The sequence below is a fragment of the Sprattus sprattus genome, assembly GCF_963457725.1.
Source record: "Sprattus sprattus genome assembly, chromosome: 8".
Taxonomy (NCBI): Eukaryota; Metazoa; Chordata; class Actinopteri; order Clupeiformes; family Clupeidae; genus Sprattus; species Sprattus sprattus.
In genome coordinates, this window is record NC_137927.1 from 13,549,583 (window position 1) to 13,576,217 (window position 26,635).

Here is a 26,635-nt window from a genome sequence, read left to right on the forward strand (position 1 = left end):
TTAACAAGTTCTGTGAGAATGAATTAATTAAAGAGGGAGGGAGTGTTCGAGTAGTGACACACGATTGGGATATTATTTATAGAAGTCAGTCAAGTCAAGCATGGCAGCGATGTCTAACTGTCAGAGGAATTGAATGTAATGATGTTCGTTTGAGTCGGATCAGAAAAAGCAAATGACTGAATGGACGTTTTAAGACATCCAGCTGAGAGTGGAACCACTGTGGTGGGTTTGTTCATGAGATGAGTGATTTTAATGATCCAATCACTGACTTTGAAGTCTGATTATAAAGTCTCCTCTCCCTAGGAGGACTCCCTTAACTCCACATCCATAATAAGGCTGTTCCAGCGCAGGCTTTTGATTTGGACTGTGCAATACAAACATGAAATTGAATTTGACAGGGGAGCCATAGGGGTAGTGCCTTGGGCTGAGTGAGGAGAGAGAGAGGAGTGCGGAGAGAGAGAGAAGCGCGAAGAGAGAGAGAGAGGAGTCCGAAGCGTGGCCAAAACCAGGGCAGAGGTCTGGCATACCTAGAAAGAATGAATCGTCATCCTGTCAGATGGAATTCCGTAACTAGGTCGTCAAAAGGGAATGTTGATTTGGAAAGGAAAATCATAGAAATCTCACCTGGGTCATTCCCTCTTACCTCCGTTTCAACCCAGAGTTTCACAAACAATAATCCTTGATAAACTAGCTAGCACTCAGATATTCAGAGCTTCAGATGTTCTACTCGTTGTTTGCTTACCCCAAATACAAATCACTCTAATTATATGCAAGTAAGTGTTTCTTTCAACTCTCCTAATTTGTTATGAATTAATACGACTTTGAGAACATAGCCCCTGGGGAATGAGATGGGGAGGGCAGCGTTCTCTTCTTTGCGTTGTGTTTGGTGCCACCCATAACGTCACAGCACTCCTGGGAGACACAGGAGGAGGCTCCTTGCGCGCTGTAGGCTGGCATAGACTCAAACGGCATATCAAAGCCAATTATGGTTGTAAATAATGAATAATGAGACAAAGATAGGACTCCTTGGGTTCTTCCAATGCAGGGGGTTGGCATATCCTCAAAAATAAAATAACGCACCTATTTTTCTTCCTAACCATCAAATGACCTCTCATGCATCACTGAAAAAGTGAGAAATCCTTTTGAAATGCTGTTTTCAAAACCTTATGGTACTATGGAGGGATATCCATTTCAAGAGGTAGTCTTATCGTAGCCTTGTCGTAGCCTTCATTTGACAATATCAGTGTTACAAAAAGATACATCAGGCCCATCATTTGTTAAAGCTGGCCCTAATTAGACATAGCAACATGTCTAAAGACTGTAACCGTAATGCACTGTACTGTTCAAGTCTTTGTTACAGTACTGTTACAACCCTCTGCACTTGAAATGGTCTAGCATTTGTGTATTGACCACTGAGATATATTTCAGTTTGTTGTAATGAACTCTTCTCAGGCAAACTGTTTTGTATTTAGTATATTTAAGCACTGAAAATTAAAAGGCGCACTCTGTGTGTGCAACACAGTGTTTTGGGAAACTGTAAAAAGTCCTAAAAATACTGAACTGAATATTGTAACTGTTTTTTATCAGATTTCTCTATGCACAGTAAGTGCACAGTAACACTGTTACTGCAAAAGGCTTTAGCCTAACATGGAGAGGAGTGATCTTACCATAGAAATCTAACCATATGAATGGTTGTATTCCCCATTTGACATAAAAGCTAGATTTTGAAAAGAGATTACTCAGTTTTGAATGCAGTATTTCATTTTGAAGGGGATTTATGGAGATTTGTGTTTGTCATTTTGTGAAATGTGTGTAGAGTTTTGAAAAAATTAGACCTAGTTTCAGAACATGTGTGTAAGCAGATGCAAAGAAACTGTAAGACGCCCCAAAACCCCCTCTGTGGCTCAATCCCTCAATGGGGGTGTGTGGAGGCGAACTGGAATGAAACAGACTGCGCTGCTCTTTTCATTTTATACTCCACTGATAGAGTGTGGCTCCCAGACATGCAGCCTGCCTGCTCTACTAATCAGAGTGGAGACATGTAATTGAGCAGAGACTTTCATTATGAAAAGCTATTAGATGTAGAAGCTTACACCGACGTGTGTTTGTCACTCCTGGCTTTGAACTCACCGCATTAACATCAAATCCCTGTATCCAATGATGATCTCACTTTCCCCCTCGCAATCCACAACTCTCTCTCTCTCTCTCTCTGTTTCTCTCTCTCTCTCTCTGTTTCTCCCTGTCCCTACCTCCCACTCACCCTTTCTCTCTCGCTCTCTGTCTGACTGTCCCTCTCATCTTTTTTGTTCATTCAACGCAGCATTGGAGTACCACAACCTCAACACATCTGCAGCTACCAAAGACTACTGGGTAATCACAGGTAACTAACACAGTTCACTCTGTTGGAATGCACTTGTTGATTGACCATGGAGAATAAATGTTTATGTCTGTATTTAGGACATTACTCTCCAATGCGATGGTACGTGTTCAACACAAAATATTGCATGTGACAGGTAGTCAATCCTGGCAGCTCTGCTGGAGACAGGCAAATGTGTCATGGGTGCTATTGATTTCCTCCTGGTCCCAGGGACTGTAAAACACCTGGCCCAGTGGGACCAAACTAGCTCTCTGAAGGCAGAGGGGCCTGTTGACATGATCATATTTCAGCTCTCCTAGATAACACACACACACACACATACACACACACACATACAGACACACACACACACACACACACACACACACACACACACACACACACACACACACACACACACACACACACACACAGATATGAACACATCCTCACAGACAAGTACAAACACTTATTAATTAACCCAGATACAACCATGCACGTACACATATACCCAGTCACACACACACACACACACACACACACACACACACACACACACACACACACACACACACACACACACACACACACACACACACACACACACACACACCACACACTTCATATGCCTGGCAGGGAGAGAGCCAAAGTAGCACCAAGGTCAGTCCAAGCATGATGGAATTAACTTCAGCCTCAGTGTAAGAGATAAATAACCTGGCTGTGTGCTTTCATCACGTCCTCGCTATCTGTCCAAGCACTCCCCCCCTCTCTCTATTTTCTCCCCTCCACTACACTTGATCTAGGTCCTTGTGTCTCTGTACTAATGAAGATCAAACGCAACTATGCCTATATTGGAGCAGTTTTTGATGCTTCTTCTGTGCCATAGTGGATGAATCGCTCCATTTGTGTCCATTATGAAATAAAACATGATCTCACACTGCACAAAAGGCTACCTTATGTTAAGCAAAAGAGCACACAGCCATTCGTAAAAAAAAATGCTGTCATTCCAGAACTTATCATCTCAAGTTTCAAAAGGTCCTCAATGGGTCTTTCTATAAAAAAACCTAGCCTATCCAGCCATGTATTGCCAGCCATGCAGCTGAACTGTGGTACCTTGCGGAGCCGTTTCAATTGGCATTCGTTTGCCCGGTCCAGCTGGGATGACTCACCAGACATACACTCTGTCCTGGACAGGCAGTTTAAAGCGACCCAGCCTCATTTATCTGTCTCCGGCATACCAACCTCGCAGGACCTCTCTGGCAAAACAGTCTCACTTGTTTTTTTTTGTGTGTAGAAAATTAAAGTATCACTTTCATTTACCATCTCTGAATCCTGGAATATTTATTGTGTGTGGCTGCCTTGGGGCAGAGACATTTATTCATTCTAGTTTGTTGCCTAAATAATACAGTGCCAAACTAAAATCTATCAAAGCTTATGGAGAGCATGCATATGTGAATTTTTTTGTTCACTGCTCTATGATTCATATAGACTTTAAAGAGGAAGGGTGGTACGTTTGTTAGTTTGCATACTCTAATATTCATGCCCCTCTTATCGCTGTGCCAAATAGTCATTAGTATTAGTACTGTGGATGGAGTGGAGGAAATGACAGATGTGATGGATGAGAGCTCATGTGTGTGCAGTCATTCAGGATGTGGATAACTCATCTCTGGAGGGGCAGTACCAGAGCTTTGCCAGTCTGATGGAGCAGCGGCTGGCTGAGCTCTTTGCGGTGGCGCATCATCAGGGCGGACGCTTCCGGAGAGCCACCACGGTGGGCAGCTACACTGTGCAGGTAGGTCATTGTGTGAGTGTGAGTGTGAGTGTGAGTGTGAGTGTGTGTGTGTGTGTGTGTGTGTGTGTGCGTGTGCGTGTGCGTGTGCGTGTGCGGGTGCGGGTGTGTGTGTTGTGTGTGTGTGTGTGTGTGTGTGTGTGTGTGTGTGTGTGTGTGTGTGTGTGTGTGTGTGTGTGTGTGTGTGTGTGTGCGTGTGTGTGTGTGTGCGCATGCGTGTGTGTGTGTGTGTGTGCGTGCGTGCGTGTGTGTGTGTGCATGAATGTGTGTGTGTGTGTGATGCCCTCAGGGGGAAGCCTTCTAACACTGGACTTGGATACTGGACAGAATAAACAGTGCATGGACATTTGAACCGGTCATTTTCAGTCATTTACGTTCTGAAAATAAAAGATATCTCCCTCCTGACTCCTGACAGTATAGTATGACATAAATACATGTAAATGGTTGAAATTGTTTGCTTTTGACAAGACAAATGCTTTTTGGGAAATCACGTTTTGCCGACATTAATATCAGCATGTGACCAGCAGGGGGGCAGCTAGCTGAAACTAGCAAATCTACTTAACTCTCTTTTTCTGTTCCTTAAGATGGTTAGCATGAGGCGTGTCACGGGGTCAAAGAACCCGGCAGAGCTGACCTTCTACGTCCAGTTGAACGGCGCCCCGTTGGCTGGCACCTCGGCCGCCAAGGTGCTGAACACGTTGGACTCCCAGACCATGGCGCTCACCCTGGGCTATTTTGTCCAGCTGCAGGCCGAACGTACGTGCCCTTTCCCTGGCATCTGGTGCCTGTGAAATTGAACGTTAAATGCCAGCAGATTCTCCTTTGTAGATATGAGGCAGACTCGTTTATTTTTTAAGTCTATTTTAAAAAGGAGGGAGGGGATTTCTGGGCGATGTCAGGGGAGTGGAGGAATAGGGCAGTAGGGGGGCTGTTCCCCTCCATGTAGCCCTGCATGGGGTGGTGGTAGCAGGGTGGTGTAAGCTATATGTAAGGCTATTAACCAGGCTGAGATGAGAGCATATGAGTGTGCATGTTCCCTCCATCTCTACATGAGCAGGGAGAGAGAGGGAGAGAGAAAGAATGTAAGAAAGAAAGAAAGAAAGATTGAGAGAGACAGACAGAGAAAGAGACACAGGAAGTGAGTTTGTGAGTGTGTGTGTGTATGCCTGTGAAGAGGGGTGGGGGGTTGGGTAGGGGGCACAACTGTAGCGCTCATGACTGATGAGGCAGCCTGAGACTGTGAGACTATCAGATCACATACGCACAGACACGCACAGACACGTACACACACACACACACACACCACACTCACACACACACAGACACAAGCACACACAGATGCACACATACGCTCACACACACACACACAAAACACACACACACACACATACACACACACACACACACACACACACACACACACACACACACACACACACACACACACACACACATTAGCTCCAGGCAGTACACACTGATGGAGCAGCACAGTGATGTTCCATTTGAGCATGCTGAGCATGTTCTACTAATCATGCACCCATGAGTGTACTTGCACACTTTATCCGTCTTTCTCTCACATACAAAGATACACACACACACATGCTCTCTCTCTCTCACTCACACACACACACACACTCGCACAGTAGTGAACATAAGGGCGCAGCTAATGAAAGCAAATATATCACCACAAGAGACCACTCATGATAATATTGCTGTTTTTAAATTGAAGCAGGTAATAATAATACCTTACTTTAAAATCATTCTCAGCTCCCTCTGGTGAGGATACCATAAGGTTATTGTAATTGGGAGAATTCTTTAATTGCCTACGAATTGAGGAAATATCTCTGCAGACTGGTTTATATTTGTTTTTTTGTATTGTTCGATCCTAAAGAAGAAACTGAGTTAATCTGGAAGGTAAATCGTACAGTTGTAAAAGACAGCTTAGATGAAGTCTGCAATGAGTTTGAGAGGTAAGAAAGTTATTCTCTATCAGGACTCTGAATATGAATATAAATCGTGAGGGTTCCCTTTAAAAAAGAAAATGTATTGCCCCTAATCTTGCAGCTGTGGTGAAGAACCCACCCAACAACCTGTGGATCATCGCCGCAGTGTTGGCCCCCATTGGCGTGGTGACCATCATCATCATCATCATCACTGCCGTGCTCTGCCGCAAAAACAAGAGCGACTTCAAGACCGACTCCATAGGCAACCTGAACCCCCGTGCCAAGGTACAACAGTGACCCAACCTTCCCCGACCCCACCTCCAACTCTGATTGACCTCATAGAGGTACCATCCTCACCCTCTGCTTCCATCTGTGGCCCCAGTGCCCTGGCTGTGGCGTGGGCCTCTCACAGGTCCGGTCCGCCATCGTGCACACCTGCCCCTTTTCCCCCTCATTCCTAAGTCTACACGTCCTGTCTCCTGTGCACCATCTCTCTTCTGCTGCATCTTTGGCTCTAGTGTCATCCTCCAGAGATCCTCTCACTGTTTTTGCTTTTGCATCTTACGACGTTAATGTGCTTAATGCTCTTAATGTTTCTCTCATCTGCTGTAGAGCGCTTACCGGAGGGATGCTGGTTATTATATTCAGGTAGCTATTCAATTATTTACATTTCCCTACAGGCCGACTCACTGGTCGCTTGTGTGGTATGCATGGATTGTCCCCCTTGGACAATGGGAAGAACATCATTGAATTTGAATCACTGCTCATTCTTTCTTATATGTGTTGTCTTTCTGTTATATGTACTGTTGGGTCAGGCAGTCTCAGATGGTGGGCATTACATATTATATTTTATATACATATATATATATATCATACCAAGCTATAAAAATGGGTATGTGTTATAAAACTACTGGATGGTTTACTTTTACCTCAGTACATCTATAAACTCTCTCACACACACAGAAACACAAACTCACATATACCATGTGTCTAAACGTGGGTGGAAACAGGAGTGATGTGTATACCTCAAGAACAAGGTCAGATAATCTCTGAAGATTTCAGCAAAAGTAGGCTAGCTGGACTACTATTGCTTCAGCAGTGTATGGGCAGAGATTATATTTCAAACTGCTTTAACACCACACATTCAGTTGTGATATAGTTTTACGTCAACTAAATGTATGTCTGTTGCTGGCTATAGAACACAGAGCACCCAGAATCACTGAATATTTTTTTGATATGATGGATTAGTCTCCCCATTGCTCCTTAGAATTTGTCCCCAGTTCTCTGTTCTGACCTAGTTTGTCGTGGACTGCGATTTTGCCTACAATTTTCCCGCAGTCCTAACGGATGATAAGATTTGACGTCCTCTTTGCTCAGAAACATGGAAAGCACTTTCCTTAGTGAATACATCTGAAAGTAAAACCTAATACGCATGCACTGGCATGACTCCACACAGTCTTATGTGAATGAATGTGTTTGCATTGATCGTAAATCATATTGGGATTTCATCCAGCTGATGAACAAAGACAAATCATTCCCTGCTTACATGCAGCATTTTATTCATGCCAAAAGCCTTTAGTACATCTGGCTTGCAACATGGGAATTGGACATGTATTGAGAGTGGCATATTTTATTGAACTGATGTTTGCAAGGAAGCTGAGGTTATTCGAGAGACACTGCCACATCAGCGGGGCCAGATCTCGTTATGGCAACCAAAGCGATTCCCTGTTTCCATGGGCGATGAGTCTTTTTCTCTGACTGTGTTTTCTGTGAGTCACGGCATAGCACTCCATGCCATCACAGAGATAAATGCTTTGAGATGCTTCACATTCACCACAGAACAAAAAGCTTATTTGGCACGTGTGTGTTCGTATGACCACCGATCGTTCTCTCTTCTCTGCATTTCACACCTTCCCCTGTCTTGGTTTTAATAGTGGCCAGGTGTAAATGAAAAAAATAACGCACACTGTGATCCAGTCAGTGGTGTAAGAAAACACAGCTGTTTGTTTTAAAGCAGCAAAAGCTCCCATCTCCGGCTCGGCCATCACTGAAGGAGCGATCACCGAGGGGGTCATAACTTTCTGTAATAGCCATAAAGCTGAAGGTTAATTTAATGTTCCCTGAAGCAGCCCTCTGCTCCTGCCAGCGCATTCATCCCCGTGCCCAGGCCCAGCCTGCCGCCATCTCTGAGTGACCAGGGGAGGGGTGGATGTATTTTTAAGACCAGCCAAGGTGCATGCCCTGTGGTCAAGAGGAGCCGCCCAGAGATTCGGGAAGCAATTTTCATGTTGAAGTGAATTTTCTTTTCTGAGGTGGATGACGTGGAATAGTGTGCAGAAGGTAGCATATGAGGCTGCCTTGAGCTGGAGGCTGTTTTTTTCCAATTTCACATGTCTGTGCCTCTCCTGGAGCTGCTTTTACAAACAGGCGTGATGTATGCTCCATACACTTGATCTGCACAGATGGCGATCATCAAAAAACCTGGATTCCTGTCTCTGTTCAGCAATCTACTGCGCTTCTGAAGAGTGTGTGTGTCTGTGTGTGGATGTGTTTCTCTGTGTGTATGGGTGTGTGTGTGTTTTCATTTATGTATAGTGTTTATGTACATTGATTTCTCCACAACATGGCTGTAGAAAAGCAGTTGAGTGTGACTGACAGCTGAAGGTGCATTGAATCGTTTAAGCTGTTTCTGTGTACTTGTGTTTCTGTGTGCTTGTTTTTCTCTGTGTGCTTGTTTTTCTCTCTCTGTATGTGCATATGTGTGTGTGTAAGTCTGTGTGTACGTTTGTGTTTGTGTGCTTTGTGTTGGTTTAAAACTCCTGCTGGTCCCCCTTTTCTCTGAAATTACCATTGTTCCTGTTGTTGTTGCTGTGCACTTCTGTGTTAACTGATTGGAATCCCTGTTGGAGAGAGAGACAGAGAGAGAGAGAGAGAGAGAGAGAGAGAGAGATTGGGTACCCATTTTTGGGTAACTTGATAATATAATATAATCAGCACAATATAATTTGAATGAGAACATTGGGGTATTGTCAACAAAATAAAATTAATTGTGGAGATTTGTGTTGTGAAGGTTTAGTGAAGTGCTTTAAAATGTTTGAATGAAGAAGATTAAACTGAATCCATGAAGTTGTCAGAGCAACCCACTCCAGCAGACCAACACTTTTGTTGTCTAAGTTGTGTATCAGGGACAATGAGAGAGACCAGAAAAGCCCACTGCAAGAAAGTTGGGTGCCACCTTCTCACAATTTGGGGGAATAATGATGTATTCTGAGAGTGCACTGTTAACACTGCCTGTGTTAATGAACATCGCTTTGACACTAATTTTTCTAATTGCCCTTTGGTTAAATGTATCATCAGAACAATAGAGAGACAATAAAGATAGATATATAGATCGATAGATGAAAATTAATTTAAATAATTAAACATTTCATGTTAGTTTGTGTTGTAATTTGTGCTTAAGTTAAGATAACTTACCTTAACCTTTATGGCATCATCCTTACCTTCACAGCCAGTCCAGGGATTCGACTATGCCAAACAACACCTTGGACAGCAGGGTGGCGATGAAGAGACCTTGCCTGTTTCCCAGGAGACCAAGGTCCTGCCCATCAGAGATACGCCCCTGTCACTGGAGAAAGTCATATACCCAGACGGTACCAGCACCAAGAAGACTTTGTCCAGTGAAATTAGGAAAAGGTATGACAGTGCAAAGTAAGAAAGAAAGTCTTGTGGTTTTTTTTTTTTTTTTTTTTTTAAATCTCTCAATATTTAAAGCAGCTAATTCACTAATTGTAAGGAGAATCAGAATCCGATTGAGAAATTTGAATACAGCAGGTAGATCACTCTCTTCCTGAAGGTCCCTGAAGGTTGATGGCAGTCTGTTGAGATCATGGCCATATCCATCCGGGACTATTATCAGTGACGTTCTGTCAGCATGATGGACCCAACGCTGCGAACGACCCTGAACTTTCCCTTATCCAAAACACAGCACTGAAATTCATTATACTTTATCAGCGACCCAGGACACCACTTGTTCTCATTTAACGACCAAGATGACCTAATGTAAATGCGCTCCGGTGGTTGAAACCAAGTTTCAACCAGATTTCGCTCCACATTAAAGAACCCACTGACTTTTCTGCCATTGGTATTCCATATAACCTCAACTCCCAACAGGATGCCTTGTGAGGGACATTTATTGTGGGCTAAATCAGCCTGCGGTGACTTTAAGAGGCAGTTTAAGAGAGCACAGGTAAAAGGCAGCTGTAGATACCTCTGCTCCATGCTGTATGGAAAAGTTGTTGTGAGGCTCTTAATGTTAGTTCTTCCCTGTTCATTCCATGTGCCATTGGCTCAGGGAATGGTAGCATAGACCATTCGCCACATGTTTAGCAGAATTCAGAATCAATTGCTGAATTAATCTCTGGGTTTGATTATAGTGCAAGCAAATGTTGTGATTCATTCCGAGCAAGAGAAAGAAAGAGAGAGTGTGTGAGAGAGAAGAAATGAGAAAGAGAGAATGAGAGAGCATGGGCGAAAGAGAAGGAGAATTCGCCACATGTTTAGCAGAATTCAGAATCAATTGCTGAATTAATCTCTGGGTTTGATTATATGCTGATGCTAGCTTCTATGCTAGAAGGTGAGGTCTGCTCTAGTAACTGCCAACAATGATTCAGCTTATCTCTCGCCTGTGAATGTAAGGATTCTGTCACCTTGCTCCCTTGAAGAATCCTGTTCCCTTTCATGTGTCTCTCACCAGATGAAAGAGGGTTCTAATATGGCAGCTGCTTTTTTGTTCTAAAATGCAAAGGTTAAAATGCAAACACATGCGTACACACATGCGTACACTCTCTCTCTCTCTCTCTTTCTCTCTCTCTCTGTCTCTCTTCCTCTCCCTCTCTCCTCCACACACACCCACACACACACACACGTACACACACACACACTGGCAAATGTTAATTGCCTGTGGCCAGAGCACATAAAGGAAAACGTTAATGAAAATGCATATTCAGCCCTATCCTCCTATCTATTCCTTCACACAGAGACTCGCCCATAAACTGCTGGATCTCTATGTCATCAGAGCATGTGTAAAGTGGAGATTGGCTATAAAAATCTGTGGAGCCTGAAGATCTAGTGAGAGCCAGAGCTATCACTGTCTCCCTCTATTTACACTGACCTGATTTAAGGGAGACTTTCATATCTCCTCTATGCAGATCACAGCGTACACATTTCAGTTTTGGACATTGTGTACTACAGTTCATGAACCATTTTATTTCTGAGGAAGAAGTTGTATTGTTTTCCTATGCAGTTTGAAGAGCCATGAGAAATGTGATGCTTATTGATTAGAAATCTAATTAGGGAGTCTGATCACTCACTATTTGCAATATTTTCTTAACAAACAGGGCATATAGACTAAGTCATTTTTGGAATACATACTCAGTTACACACTTTAAGAGTGGTGAGCTGTAACAACAAATCTCTAACCCATAACTCCTGGAATGCCCAACTGTGTGCAAACATAGGTTGTTCTGCCTTCAATACATGGTGTTCACAGCTGTTAGCATGCTTGTTATTCTCAAATCATTAGCAATAGCATTGTTGAGCAGGAGAGCTTTCATCCTTCAAGTAAGCTAATATACAACAGATATGGGTCAAATACATAACCTTGTACACTTGATATCCTTTCGAAAAATGAATTCCTACAATGTCCCTAAGACTGCTTTCAAGTCTTTCGTTTTAGTTGGATTTGAATCACTCTCAGTTCAAGAGCACTTTAAATCATCATTATGGTAACCCAGGCATTAGCATTGCCATGGTATCACGATAGTGATTTGTCAGCTGTGTGATGTCAGTGAGTGTATAATTTAATATACTGTATAGGATCAGTCTACGATCTAGTGAACAGAGGCTAATGCTAATGATAGGGGGACATTTCTTTCACTCTGTTGTCCATGTAATTGTAATGCACAACAAAGGGCTCCAAAATATATGACTGTATTTGATTACTTTTCTGGGTTTCCAAACAGGAGCCTGTATAGAAGCAGGTTGGCCTTTGGATGAAGGTATGGAAGCAGTTGCCCTTTTGCATTGCCTCAAAAGCTCCATGTGTTTTAGCCCTTATGCTTTAGAGGAGCACAGAGGCTCCTGAACTGTCTGTCGTGCCCTGCAACTTGTAAGAAATGAGCGAACAGGTCTGCTTGTTTCCATACGGTGCCAGTTCATCTTAGCCTCCCAGATTCACTGTCCCAAAAGGACTTGACAGGTCGAAGAGTTAAGAGTCATTTCAGATGTAACCAACAGCAGATGAGAAGTCTGTCGAAGTGACATTTTGCAGACAGTCCTAGTGAAATATTCATTGCAAACAGTCTTGTTTTCACTCCATTCTCTCTCTGTTTATTGAGAAGAAAATAGTCTTTTATGCCTATCTTTTATTATAGATGCATTGTTTTGCCTGTGTGCAGAGATCTGTGATTTTGTAGACTAAGGGAATCACTTTCCTGAGCTAAGATCAGCACAATGTATTTCACCATCAGGCTTCTTCCTAACAGAAGTTGATTCATGACAAAGAAGCTAACCAGACCCCAGGTGTTGAAAGCCTCAGTAAAAATGAAACAGCTTTGAACAGGGATAGAAGTACCTTTGTTGTCACCAGTGCGAGTAACAGTGCTAACGCTAATTCCCAGAGGAGTCCCTGCTGTGGCTCTGCCTGTTCTCATTGTGCTGTCGTGTCATAACTGGAGTTGCCATGTGTTAACGCACTGCACAAGTGCTGCTGGTCAGCAGAGCTGAGTGTTGAGGAAGACAGAGTGAGAAAGAAGGAAGGGGGAGGTGTGAGGTGTGAGGTGTGTGTGTGTGTGTGTGTGTGTGTGTGGGAGGGGGGGCTGTGACATAACTGTGCGCCGTGAGATTGACCATTGCTGCTGTTGCTATGGTTACTTGTAGCAGGTTGCCGAGCGAAGATGGTTCCGTCATCAGCAACGAATCAGCGAAGCCCCACTCTGGCAGGGGCTCAACAGCGCTGAAAGTCCCAACGCAGCAGAAAATGACAAAGGAGGAAACGCGCAAGAGGAACGGTGAGACGTAGCGACCAGACCCAGAGCGCATCGAGGCCATCATCCTCCACTCACTCATCTCCACTGTCTGCCTCTTATCCTGTCACTCCTCCTCTCCCTCAGTCTGTCTCTCCCTTCCTCTCTCCCTCTATTCCATCATGCTTTATCTCTCTGCCACACTCCATTCTTTTTCGTTCTGCTCTAAGCTCTTTATCACTTAAGACCTTTGACAAATGTCTGGCGTGTGGTTTTTTGCACTCTGTGCCTTAATCTCAGCGGAGTGCTTTATTTAAAATATAAAAAGTTGTTGCCCTTCTCCTTCTCCTTGCACAGTGACAAAGTTGGGTGCTCAGGCCCTTTTTATAGCGGGGAAGGTGGCCACTCAGCAGTAAGGGAGCAGTAAGGCTGATTAATATGTATGAGGCTCTTTGCTGACATGATCCGGTCTGTCACTGTGGCCCTGCACTGTCGCTCAAGTGCCAGGGGGCAGAGAGGTTTCCCACCCGCAAATGTGCCACACACACTGTACACACACACACACACACACACACACACACACACACACACACACACACACGTGCAAATGTACAGACACAAACACACACACGTGCGCACGTACATACACACACAAATGTACAAACGTATAGAAAGAAACACATACAAAAAGCCAGGCCTACACAAATGTTTACACACATACAAACATACACACACTCAGTACACACTCGCACCTCTGTGGACTCTTTGGAATATAGGAGACAAACACAAATACAGTATGTCATATCCAGTTACAGCATCATGCTTATCGGTTCTTTTTCACCCTCCCCTTTATGGTAGGGCTGTGGTCATACTATTAAAACTAATCTACTAACTATCTGCGAGGCAGAATGATCAGTCATTTCCAGTGGACTATAGTCATTATCACCGAATGCATTTGTATTTGTTTACCGCCACAGGTAGACTTCACCATTAATTCTTCTTATGACAGTGCTGGCCATCGCATTAAATCCAGCCTGAATTTAATAAAAAAAACAAATGATATGAGGCACGAATCCTAATTATAAGAATTTTCACTTAACAATCATCTCTCAGTAGAGTTCATTTCTTTCTTGGCAAAGTGCAGGACTCAATGTATTTTAATGGAGGTACCTCAGGAGAAACCCCCAGACTGGCTGGAGTTCAACCCTCTTTCTCTCTGCCTCTGTTCATATTGAATTAAGAATGAGGCCTGAGTGCCTGCATTAGTCACACACACAAATGTTTCATTAGCTACCTTGGCTGGCCAGCACGCCAGTGATGAAACGCCATTGTCTGCCCAAGTGTCAGAGACAAAGTGCTCCGCTCTGAGAGTCAGTGTCAACCTTTAGTGTGGCCCGGGACAAGGTGACCGTGGGTCTAGCCGCCATGCTAATGAGAAGTGTGAAGTCAAACAGAGTGTGTGGCTTGTGTCGCTCCTGCGCTCGGTGGTTCTCTCCATAGGGGTGCTTTATCTGGGCTTTGGTATCACTGTGTGGGTGGATCAGCTGTGGATGGTTGGAACAAACTGTACTGATGTGTTTGTGTGTAAGTTGTGTGTGTGTGTGTCTAGACTTGAATATGTGTGTGTATGTATACTGTGTGTTTGTGCATGTGTGTGTGTAGGTTTGCATATAGTTTTATGTTGGTTTGTCTCAGTATTGGTTGTGTAACACTTGTTGTTTGTGTATACGTGTATGTGTGCATTATGTGTATTCTGGCAGATCCCTATGACACCTCGTCAGGGTCACTGCAGCTCATCTCCATCAAGCCAATGGCAGCTCCGCCCACCTATTCACACCCCGCCTCCTCTGACCGGAGCCAGGACTCTGCAATCCTCAATGGAGAGGTGAACACACACACACACACACACACACACACACTCTCTCTCTCTCTCTCTTTCTTTCTCTCACACTCTCACTGGCACACATTCACAAACATTTGCTTGTGATTACAATTTCTCAGTAGGCCAATGATATATGGACACAACAATGGTTTTAAGAGTTATTTTGTTATTTGAACATTATGTGTTATTGGTATTGTGCATGTGTTATTGTACTGTTTTATTCAGACTGGCAAAGAATGTACACTTATGTGGTGGAGCGGACCCCTGTCAAGTAAAGTAGTGTGGTCATGATTTGAATCATCACTGTATTGAAACCAAAATAAATTATCATCATGTATGATTACACACACACACACACACACACACACACACACACACACACACACACACACACAGACACACACACACAAACACACACACACACACACACACACACACACACACACACACACACACACACACACACCCAATAACCTTTTAACTGTTAACTGTTACTCACAAGCGTGCCTGATTCCCTTGTTCCTGCAGGTGAGCATGGCTTTGAAGCAGAAGTCGGACATTGAGCACTACAGGAATAAGCTGCGTCTGAAGGCCAAGAGGAAGGGCTACTACGACCTCCCTCTGGCTGAGGGCAGCAGCAGCTCCAAGGCTGTGAGTCAAAGGTACCAGCATGGACACCAGAGGGCGCCACATGAGCACGGCCGGCCCCTGGAGAATGATGATGAACGCTCCTCCACCTATGTGAAGTCCCACAGAAGGTGTGTGTGTGTATGTGTTTGTGCATATGTCCAAATGTGTATGGCTATAAAATGTTTAGCACAGATGTATGTAGGTCTTGGAGGTATTTAAATACATAGTCTGTCTAATACATAGGTCAGGCTTAAGATGTTAAGGTAGCGTGTGCATGAATGTCTTGTGTGTGTGTGTTTATGTGTGTACGCATGCATATGTATGTGTGTTTCCATGTCCATGCCCATTTGTGGGTGTATGCCTGCGGTTTTGGGGAAGTACGCTTGTGTGTGTGTGGTTGTGTGTGTCACATGTTATTCGGCCGGGAAGTCAGTTGTAAACCAGCATGTTCTCACACCTTTCTTGTTATCCATGGAGTTGGACCAGCATCCATTAATACTGGGCAGCCAGATGGCCAGAGACCACACTGGTCAAGGTTAGATCACTGTAGCAAAGAAGCCATAGCTGTCTTTAGTATGTAATGTAATGTGTACTTGCGAAAGTAAAATGGAGCAGCAAAGTTTGGAATAGCTGAGCAAGGAAGAGATGGAGATTGAAATGTCCCTCCAGCGAAATGAAATAGTTCTGAGTGGAGCTCTCGCCCTTCCCCTGCTCTGTTCAAAGCAAACTCCTCCTCACATCAGCACCGTTTGCAATTAACCTTCAAAGCCCTCTTCTGTTGCGGGGATGCCATCTGATGTTAGGGATCTACTGATTTTTTTGCTGCCACGTGAGGTACAAATATCAGAGAGCAGGCTTAAAAAAGGTGACATTTTATTTGTATTTTAATCATGTGGTAACTGGTAACGTTTAGTGATTAGATCATGACAATGTATACACATGACTTTACTCCCTCAGCTTCAGAGTCTACTGTTAAGGTTTTAACTGGTGATGATTGAACTGGATAGCATGGCATTATACTGCCCTTGTTACAGTGTTACACTAATACTGAATGCTGTTGTGTAAAGTGCAGCTCAGTGAAGTGATCTTATAGGTGTCAAGAGAGCACTTACTGACATTGTCTGTGATAGTATCCCTTATACGAGGTCAGTGCACTAGTGTTTTTTTACACTTAGTGTTGTATGTGTAGTGTTTTACTGCACCTAATAGTGTAGTTGAGCTATAAAAACACTGTACTTATTTATCAGCCCTTGCAGTAGTACATATACACATTTAGATGTATTTATGCTGTAGTTTCTCCACTGCATAGGCCAGAGCTCTTGATGTGGTTAGCTTGAATAGTGAACGTTTGTTTGTTTGTGTTTGGCTTAATTGTATATTTTCACGGCGACTTCCCTCCAGCTCGTCGAACAGTAATCTGCATCTTAATGGGCTCTTCATTCGGTGGTGAGGGAGCACACCAGCATAACTCCTCTCTTCCGTCATGGCCCCCCGATAAGAGGATTTGACTCGTTCGCTGGGACCTGCTCTCGCGCCACGGCTCTTCTCGTCTGATTCATCCCTCCATTTGTTGTGGATGCCGCTGTTGTCTGCGGTTCGTGGCTCGGCTCTGCGTAAACGCTTGTGACTTTTAATTGGCCCTTTTTTCCGTGCGAGCCAAACGTGACAGATTTACGTCAGGAAAAAGACTGATCATGTTCCTGCTCTGGTTACACTCACAGACGAGCAACATCGCATTAAGCCCACCTCAGAGAATTTGTCACTGATCCCTCATGTTTATACATCAGGCCTGCACTGCTATTTACTCAAGTTACTGCAGCCTCTTCATTACCTACCCAGAATTTCCAGCATGGGCTTTACCATGTCTTATCTGAGAGGAAACAACAGTGTTGAATATTGATGATGTTGATGCAGGTTTCATTGCCGGCATGTAATATTCCTGAAAATCTCTGGCCAGCTCATGGGACCAGATGTTCAGATTTGACCTTTAGTACATACTTATTCACCTGTGTGTGTGTTCTCTCTCCCTCTGTGTTCTACACTGCTGGATGCAGACACTCTCAGGTGAGGCAACCAGCCTACCGTAGCCGGCAGTCTCTGAACAGCCCCAGCCCTGGAGGAACTGAGATGGACCTGCTGGTCATGAGAGAGAGGCCCAGGAAGGGCATCCGCAACAGCGGCTATGATGTGAGAGCCTACATGCAGTTAGACCAACAATCCCTTATTTCTCCACTGAGGATCTCAGAATCTCATTGTAACGCACTGTCAATGTTGACAAGAAATAGAATAGAGTAGAAATCATAGCATGAAGGACAGCAGCTGTGTTGAGCAATCCATTGGAAACACTTACCTTACCAGTAGACAAAATACTTTCAATGTGTTTATAAAACCTAGTGAAATATGTTATGTGACAGCAGTCTATGACGAGGGCCTGAGCAAAATTACTCCTATTATCAAGAGGGTACGTGTGGACCATAACATGGCATTCCAAGACCCTTCCCTTATTCCCAGACATCTCATACATATGTTCTTAAACCGTAACCATGGGAACCAAGCTGCTCTGTTGCAGACACAATATAAAATTATAAAACATAACAGCCAGCTATTTTCATCCTGCTTTAAAAAAAATATTTTTTAATCAGTAAAAAACCCATCGAAGGCTATCATTAAAAGGCTTGGCGAGAGCAAATGTAATCTTCAGATAACATATCTGTCTTGCTTATGTAAACAATAGCAACATGCTGCTAATAGCACATCAGGGTTAGCTGTACTGCTGTGCATGTTAACATGGGGAGGAATCAGTGAGGCAGGTCTTTTCACAACATAAATAGTGTAATTAGCACCCGGCCTGATCAAATATTTAATCATCACAAAGTACTTTATGAAGTGCCCCACACAGTAGCTTAACCTGTAGACGTTACTGCTGTTTGTTCCTCTTGTCACTCTGTAAGTGGGTGTTGCTGCTGTCTCTACAGAGGCAGCATAATTGAATGACTAACCTGTCTCATGCTGCTAAAATATGCGTGGCATGGCTGTGGTTGCAAGGACTGGCCTGGCTCTATTGATTATAGTGGGAATGCATTGCTTTTGGCTAGATTACTGCAGATCCTCTTCTCGGACCGTTTGCGCTGTGGGAGGACTGATTTATGAGGTGTGCTGCACTAGGTCTCCTGTGGCTCCCCTCTATTCACACAGGAAGTAGGGCAGAAGTGAAGAGGACGAGAGAGAGAGAGAGAGAGAGAGAGAGAGAGAGAGAGAGAGAGAGTTGGAAAGAGATAAATAAGGAACAAAAGCAGGAAATAAAGAAAAATGTAAGCTGTGAGAGTTTGAGGTGAAAACACAAGCTGCAGAGCTTAATTGGGCTGTCATTAGAGTCACGTGACATTAGTTAGATAATGGGACATTTATGGATAAATAAGTTTGGCATTTCTCAGCAGTAACATCACATGGACTCAGTACAGTACTTCTTGATCCACAGTAAAGTCACACCATGCATTTTTGAAGGGTAAAGCTGAATATCAATTTTGATAAATCCATGATGAGAGTATTTGAAAATACTCTTTTAATTGTGAAAAGGAGGACCCTGTGAGCAATGTGTTTCTAGGCATGTTTGTTCTTCAACTGTCAGCTACCATATGTCACCTAATATCATTCAGTGGCTATCTCTGATTCTCCGTCTTGCATGTCTGTCTCTTTCAGACTGAACCCGAAATCATCGAGGAGACTAATGTGGACCGGCTGACGAGCCACCGTAGCTATGGTTACGGCCGGCAGGTCAAGGGTCACTCGGAGACGTCCACCCTGAGCTCACAACCCTCCATTGATGAGGTGCGCCAGCAGATGCACCTTCTGCTGGAGGAGGCCTTCAGCCTGGCCTCGGCCGGCCACTCCACTGCCGGGCGCCACCATCACCCGCACCCCCAACACTCCCAACACCACCTGGGGCCCTACAACCCAGGGCCACCCATCCCCTACTCCGAGGTGGTGACCAGCGCTCCGGGGACCATCAGCCGAAACCAAAGAGCGCTTCAGTGGGTGCCGGCGTACGGGGCAGACCTGTACCAGTGCAGTCTTCCCAAGCCTGTGAGTGTCACTGGACTGGCCTAGCTCCTGTACTGTTTCAGTGGGATGGGCTCAGACAAGATTGAAGATATTGATAGTTTAACAGATATTTTACCTAACAGGTAAACAGGCCACACAGATGGTAGCATAAGGCTAAGCTCTAAGATCAAGATCATCAATTCAAGTAGTAGTAAAACGTTGTTGTACTTAATATGGAAAGAATATATGTTCAAAATGGCTTTTCCTGGGAAAGCCAGTTGTTCAGTGTGTCTAACCTGAATCAGTCCTCATCCCCACAGAGGTCTGGTGCTCTGGTGACTGTGTTGTGCTCCTCATCACAGGCTTTCAGGTTCACTCAGCTTCCTGACATGGCTATGGGGTCCCCTCCTCCCCCCATTCCTCCCAGAACAGGACCTCCCGGGACTTCACTGAGGCGGTGAGATAAGTGCACACACACACACACACACACACACACACACACACACACACACACACACACACACACACACACACACACACACACACACACACACACACACACACACACACACACACACACACACACACACACACACAAATACACTAGATGGTACCCCACACGCCCTCACCTATATCCACACACACACAGTCAAAATACACTCTGCAAAGTCTCTGCAACTGATATTAGCATAGCGGCCAGTGACCTCGCCTAGCACTCATCACTATGCTTTTACACATTGGCTGGGCTAAGGGCAAAAGTATTCTCCATGCAGTGATTTTAATGCTACACCACAATGTAAATTTGAATTGTGTATCAGTGTACTTGAAAACGACAAGAATATCAATGACTATTGTCGGGGTGCCATAGGGACTTTGTAGTGCATTATGTTCAGTGTGATGATGTGTCAATGCCACCTAGTGGCAAAAGTCTGTCACTGCTGGTTTCTCACCGCTGCTTCCCCCTCAGCTCTTCATCTGACCTTGGGCCGAAGGAGCGGAGCGTGGAGTCCTCTGTCACTGATGTGCCAAGTCAGCATGACGGCGCCCCCTATGTGCCAGTCAGCAGAGCAGTGCTCCCCTCAGTCACCAATGACCAGCCCCTGCCACTCAACCACTCAGGTGAATGTGATAGCCTCCTGTGTGTGTGTGTGTGTGTGTGTGTGTGTGTGTGTGTGTGTGTGTGTGTGTGTGTGTGTGTGTGTGTGTGTGTGTGTGTGTGAATGTGTGTGTGTGTGTGTGTGTGTGTGTGTGTGTGTGTGTGTGTGTGTGTGTGTGTGTGTGTGTGTGTGTGTGTGTGTGTGTGTGTGAATGTGTGTGTGTGGGTGGAATGTTATGTCATCTCCCTTTCAGTCAAGTCAGGCACTTCTTAGATACTGAAATTGCAAGCTGCCAGCTTGAACCGAAGCAACCTTTGTGTGGGCATTTCTCAGCATTTTGTCTTTTTTTTTGTCTTATAAATAGCCGTGACATAACACCACATTCTCCAGCTTATACAATGCTCTGCTTCATTTCTGATGGATCTAAATCTCCCCCCTCTTGCAGGAAACCCAATGTCTGCCGTCTATGCCATCCCTGCTACTCGCCCCGGCTACCCAGGCTACTTCCTCTCCACCCCGCCGTCCTCCTACCACAGCCCATCCTGGATGTCGTACCCACCAGAGCCCGAGGACGTGCCCCAGCAGTGGGCTGAATCTGTAAGCCATCTCCCCTCCCCTCACAGACATCTCCTGTACACGGCAGGCTCCCCCTGTCGTGCTGCAGTTTGGCTCAAGTCCTGAAGTTTCCGCTTCAGCTAGACAGAATACAATTTTATTCAAAATCAATATGAATAAAGTTTATCTTAAACATTTGTTCTTTGCAGCATTCATAAGGTTGATATCTAAGCATCCTCAGAAACCAACCTTATGGTTAATGCTTCTTTTCAAAGATCCCTTATTCGTTTTGATTACACTAAAACATGTTTATTACCATTTGAGAGTTTTTCTGTTATCTTATATGACCGATTCCTCTGTGTCCTCCTTTTCTCATGTAAGAAAAGCCCCATCTGCAGGCACCACAGTCAGTAAATGCATCTGAGACTGTTGTGTAATCTGAGATTAATTCTCGAATGTTCCCCCTGAAATCAGTGGAAGGAGGAAGTGAGGATGAGGATGATGACAAAGATAAAAATATCAAAGCCAGGACAGCATCCTAAGAGGATCAGGATTGCTCTCACTTGTGTCTCTTCATCTGTTAAACGTCTTCCCCATCCTATATTAGAGAGAGAGAGAGAGAGAACGAGAGAGAGACGGGGTGGGCCATTCCTTCTCTGTCAGATGTCTTTTCAGCCATGTGGCCAACCCTCTGTTTTCGAATGTTCCTCTACTTTATATCCCTGTTTTGTGTCTGCCTGTTTCAACCAAATGCCTTCACGCAGTGTCTTTTTACAGAACCAGTGTCATTTAGAAACCATTTGCTGAACTGAATTTATCGCTGGCGTTGAGCGGACTCAGCAAAATACTGGGGTAGTTGAGCACATTTCTTTAAATGAACACATTTTCCCTCTTTTTTTGTTTCTTTGTTCAGTTCTTTTAGAGTTTGTGTGTTGTGGTCATGTCACCCTGTTCCGATCAAAAGTAATCCATTGCTGATTTCAAACGTTCCGTTTGAATGAAAGGTCACAAATATTTTGGTGTTAAACGTTTGAGTTATCTTCCCATCTTTGTGTTTATTAACCGTGACTTTCGTCTTTGTGCTTGTGTGTATTGTTTCCCTTTTCACTCATCTGAATATAAATATGAGCATACTGGTGCAAAGAAAGAAAACTCACTCAAGCAAAAAAACTCCTCACTCTAAGACTAATGTTCAGTGAAATGCACTGTATGTCAAGTGTTCACCTTGAATGTAGCAGCGTCAGATTTACGACCTCATTCATCTTGCTTTCAGGTGCCACTGCCAGGTTATGCAGAGGCCTTCCCACACCCCCGCTACCCTCAGGGCAGCCCACTGTTGCATCACTACAGGCAGCCACCATCAGCACTGGTAGGCTTGGAGTGTCCCCCTTCTGCCTCCCAGCAGAGCCTAACTGACCCACTGGACACCCCCGGGTCCGACAACCCCCTTACCAACCTCTCCACGTCCGCCTTGGTCAAAGCCATCCGCGAGGAGGTGGCCAAGCTGGCCAAGAAGCAAACAGACATGTTTGAGTTCCAGGTCTAGAGCTCCCTCCAGTGGGCAGGAGGTCCAACTGCAATTTCTTTACGGAGGAGACTGCTGCAGACCTGTGAACTACACAAAACTGAACTCAGAGGTTTGTATAGATTCATGCTCTCCTCCTTGGGGTAAGCAGGAAATAGTTATCCCTGTTGAATTACACAATGTACTTGTTTTCTTGCAAAAGAAACCCGTCAAGCATTTCAGTCAGCTTTACTGTGGGCTGTCTTTTTTTGCTTTTTCTCCATTTGTTCTGTGGCACTGTAAGATAGCATTCAAATCATAAATGTGATGTTTGGAACTGAAAGGAACTCACTTTCACATGAGAGCCAAAGCATTGCAATGAATTTATACTTTCAACCTACTGTTCGTACATTATTGAATATTGCATATTCAGTTAGCACTTAAGTTTCCATTTTTGTTGCGATTTACAGACGTGCTAATGTGCAGAAGCCTGAATCAAGAAATTTATACTTTTCTAATTCTCATGGCGGTAAACATTAAGAATGATTGATTATAAGGAATGATTATAACCTTCATCTTATTCAATTGACCTTGCTGTCTTGAGTGTACAAAATGAAAAACATTTTGGATTCAAGATGAATTAAATAACATACTGATATTTTAGGAGCCAGAGACTAAATTAGAGTTTTGCGGATGCAAGTTGTAGAAGTCTGATATGTTGACAGTATCTTTTGGCCTGTTCTGGCTTTCCCCTTGAGTTAGAAAAGTACATTTCTTGTTTGACCAAGTGCATGCAGCTGCAGAGTATTTGACTCAAGGGCTTTTTGTATGTGCTGTCTCCTTCATGTCCTATAGGCTGTCCGGTAGTAATTATTTCTTTGCATTAAATTGTGAATGTGTTACAAAAGAGCGAACTTTTTGGAAATGATTGTATTGTAACTCCCATTAAGGTCAGTTGAAATGCACTTTACTTTATAAGTATAGATCCATCGATTTCTGTTAATTCTGTCAAGATTTTAGAATGGAAGGAGTCATGTGGCGACCTCTGAATATCCTCTAATGCAAAGTGGTGAGCGATATTCAAAGGCCTGGAGAATAAGATCTGTAGATGCTGTGCTATCTGGACACATGGCCTCGAACAAGGATCTATTTGCTCTCTGTGAACCAGAGGAACAGAGAACTAACTGGCCTAAGTAGTGTATTTTAAATGACACCTGTAAAGTACTGTAGTCTTGGTTTGCAACTTTTGCAGAAGTTTAGAAAACAAATGATGTTCGCCATGTCTTATGAGGGAGACTATTCCTATATGACCCACTTTTACAAAACAGGCAAGTATTTGTCATTTGCCATATGTGGATGGCTTATACTGTCTGTAGGAAAGATGATATTTTTGTTGTTTGTCAAGGTCATGTCACATATCTTATTTTCTCAGGTTCCCTTTTGGAACTTTTACACCGATATTGGTGTTGGTTTGTAAATAGATAAGAAATCAAATCAATTCTTGAATTTATTTCACTCTCCAGCACTTTGCTGATGGGTTAACCTTTTTTCGTTATTCTAGGAATTTCATAATAATGATACTTTCATACCTTGAAATTGACAATATAATTTCTGTTAGACATAAAGATATCGACTTTTTTTGTTTCTGTATAAAGGGATCTTAAAGCTGGTGTAAGGGATATTACTAACTTACTAACGGTTTCATTCTCAAAACGATTGGCACTCAGTTGTGCTCCACTCTTTGGAGAGTTTGTGATTGGTTAATGTAGATGTACTGTTTTGAAAGTTTTGTAGCTGACTACAGAGCACAGGAGAGTCCCAGAGACATTTTTCTCTCTTGGAGCATATGTTAGCGATATAGCAATAGCTGGAAGAAATTATCCTAAAAATGTCGCTTACAAAAGCTTTAAGGGAGACACTTAAGTTTTGATTCATCAGATGTTAATTTGTAAGAGCCCAGAGTAATGTTGATTTTTAATCTTCTTTACCAATGAGCCAATAAAAAGGACTGAATGATAATATGGAATGTGGTTTGTTATAGTTTTTCACATCACTCAGTCAGTCAGTTATGATGAGTGCACGCACTGTTCATGGAGGTTTTGCACAGTTTTGTTCGTAAGCCACCTTAAGGCCTTTTTTTACTTCTCCGATCCTCTCCGATTCGGTCGTAGAGGGACACTTTGGCACGCCTTGGCACGCCTTGGTAAAACCTTCACCCAGGTGTTGACGCCCATCTGAGCCGTTGGAGAGCCGTCGGAGAGCTGGTCGGAGAGGAACGCTTTTTCTAACTTTTCTTAAAGAGTCGGAGAGAGTCGGATACCCCCTTGGCTGTGATTGGTCCACTAACGACATTATTTCCCAACGACATCATCACCCACCGAGTCAATGTCTCTCATAAAAGAAAATAATCGCCAAGTTCTCCAACAGCTGAACCTAGCCGATTCCAACCAATTTATACAACTTGTTGTCTCTCTATAGCTCACTCATGGTGGGGCGAACTCACTTTCATTAATCCAGCCTACTGATTTTTGTTTAGCCTCCTATCTTGATCTATTTTTTTTTATTCAGACGTTACATAACTTTCATGACCACAAATATAAATTGGCCAGCGATTAAATGTGTTTCTTAATGTAGAATGGTCGGAGCAAAGCCTCATGGGAAATGGGACAACTCCCGCACATAAACTGTTAAACAAACTCCCGCACATAGGAAGAAGGCTGTTATCCTAAATGGGATTTATTTTATTGTCAAAAACGCGAAGTGGAGTTTATTAACACCATTGTATTACAAAAACTGACAACACACACACATAATGAGAAGTTAGCCTACACCTGGCGATTCTCTTGCATTTAATCTTTCACCTTTGAATAATATAAAACGTTGTTTTAAAGCGCTGTTGCCGTCCTTATAATTATTATTGCCGTGATAAAATTACTTTCAGCACCCACAGCCGTCGTAGAAGTGTATATGGCCTGTAAGTACGTTAAATCCTTCTGAATCCGACCACCCGCCCATTTATTTTCGAGGGCGGAGAAGGTCGGAGAAGAATGCAGAAGCATATTGAAGCCTTTACTCTGCCTAAAACAAATCAATGTGGTCATGGATGGAGGGTAGCATTTCTGAACAGCTTCACATGTCATCCCACAAATATAGATCTGAAGTGCTTAGCTCATGTAACTGTTGGATGCTGTATTTACTGTGCAAGTCTATGGTACTGTCGGCTCCTTCCTGAATGGCAGTTCTTCGCTAGTCTCTATTCACACAACATTTTCAGTTGATCCGCCTTATCTAAACAGAAAGGACATTATACGCAAACTGTTTTCAAAATGTTCATCAAAGTTATTGTGAATTGAATGATTATGAAATGTATCAATCATCAATTGGGTTCTAAACAAAAGATACAAAAAGATAAATTCAAAAGATAAATTCACTTTCAGGTTAGTGCGAATTTTTATTTTATTTTATTAGAATAAGTTATCGACTTGTGTGCACAAAATAATTAATTACCCACAAGCCATAATTACTTTGTGCACACAACATCACCTTATAGGACTTAAGGGGCTCTGTACCAAAAAAACCTCAATACATAAAACAAAACCGAAACAGAGAGTGAGTGAGATGAAGAGGTGAGGGAGAGAGATAGAGGGAGCAGAAAAGTGCCCGATAGAGGTGGCAGAGATGGAAGAAGTAGAAAAGGCACAGAAGAGAGCTGGAGCCAGGAAGAGACAGTCTAGAGTGTTTCATTTCATACCTCAGGACTCATTCCCCATTCATACCACAAGCAAGTCCATTGGTTGTCCACTCCTAAGACGATGC

General features: G+C 43.6%; 1 protein-coding gene across 2 annotated transcripts in view; it reads left to right on the forward strand.

Annotated features, from left to right (window-relative positions):
• kiaa1549lb (KIAA1549-like b) overlaps nucleotides 1-24,775 on the forward strand; it is a 55,503-nt gene extending 30,728 nt beyond the window's left edge. Inside the window, exons 7-21 of one of the 2 annotated variants that reach the window (XM_080843330.1) lie at nucleotides 2,321-2,380; nucleotides 3,997-4,148; nucleotides 4,730-4,901; nucleotides 6,210-6,373; nucleotides 6,701-6,736; nucleotides 9,597-9,781; nucleotides 13,025-13,155; nucleotides 14,871-14,995; nucleotides 15,521-15,750; nucleotides 17,677-17,809; nucleotides 19,322-19,705; nucleotides 20,026-20,120; nucleotides 20,631-20,782; nucleotides 21,206-21,357; nucleotides 22,589-24,775. In XM_080843330.1, the coding sequence (XP_080699456.1) occupies nucleotides 2,321-2,380; nucleotides 3,997-4,148; nucleotides 4,730-4,901; nucleotides 6,210-6,373; nucleotides 6,701-6,736; nucleotides 9,597-9,781; nucleotides 13,025-13,155; nucleotides 14,871-14,995; nucleotides 15,521-15,750; nucleotides 17,677-17,809; nucleotides 19,322-19,705; nucleotides 20,026-20,120; nucleotides 20,631-20,782; nucleotides 21,206-21,357; nucleotides 22,589-22,861 (2,444 nt within the window). In that variant the 3' untranslated portion in view covers nucleotides 22,862-24,775. Of the gene's footprint in view, nucleotides 1-2,320; nucleotides 2,381-3,996; nucleotides 4,149-4,729; nucleotides 4,902-6,209; nucleotides 6,374-6,700; nucleotides 6,737-9,596; nucleotides 9,782-13,024; nucleotides 13,156-14,870; nucleotides 14,996-15,520; nucleotides 15,751-17,676; nucleotides 17,810-19,321; nucleotides 19,706-20,025; nucleotides 20,121-20,630; nucleotides 20,783-21,205; nucleotides 21,358-22,588 lie in introns of those variants that run through there. The other variant, XM_080843331.1, reaches the window with a different exon arrangement.
• The last annotated feature ends 1,860 nt before the right edge of the window (nucleotides 24,776-26,635 follow it).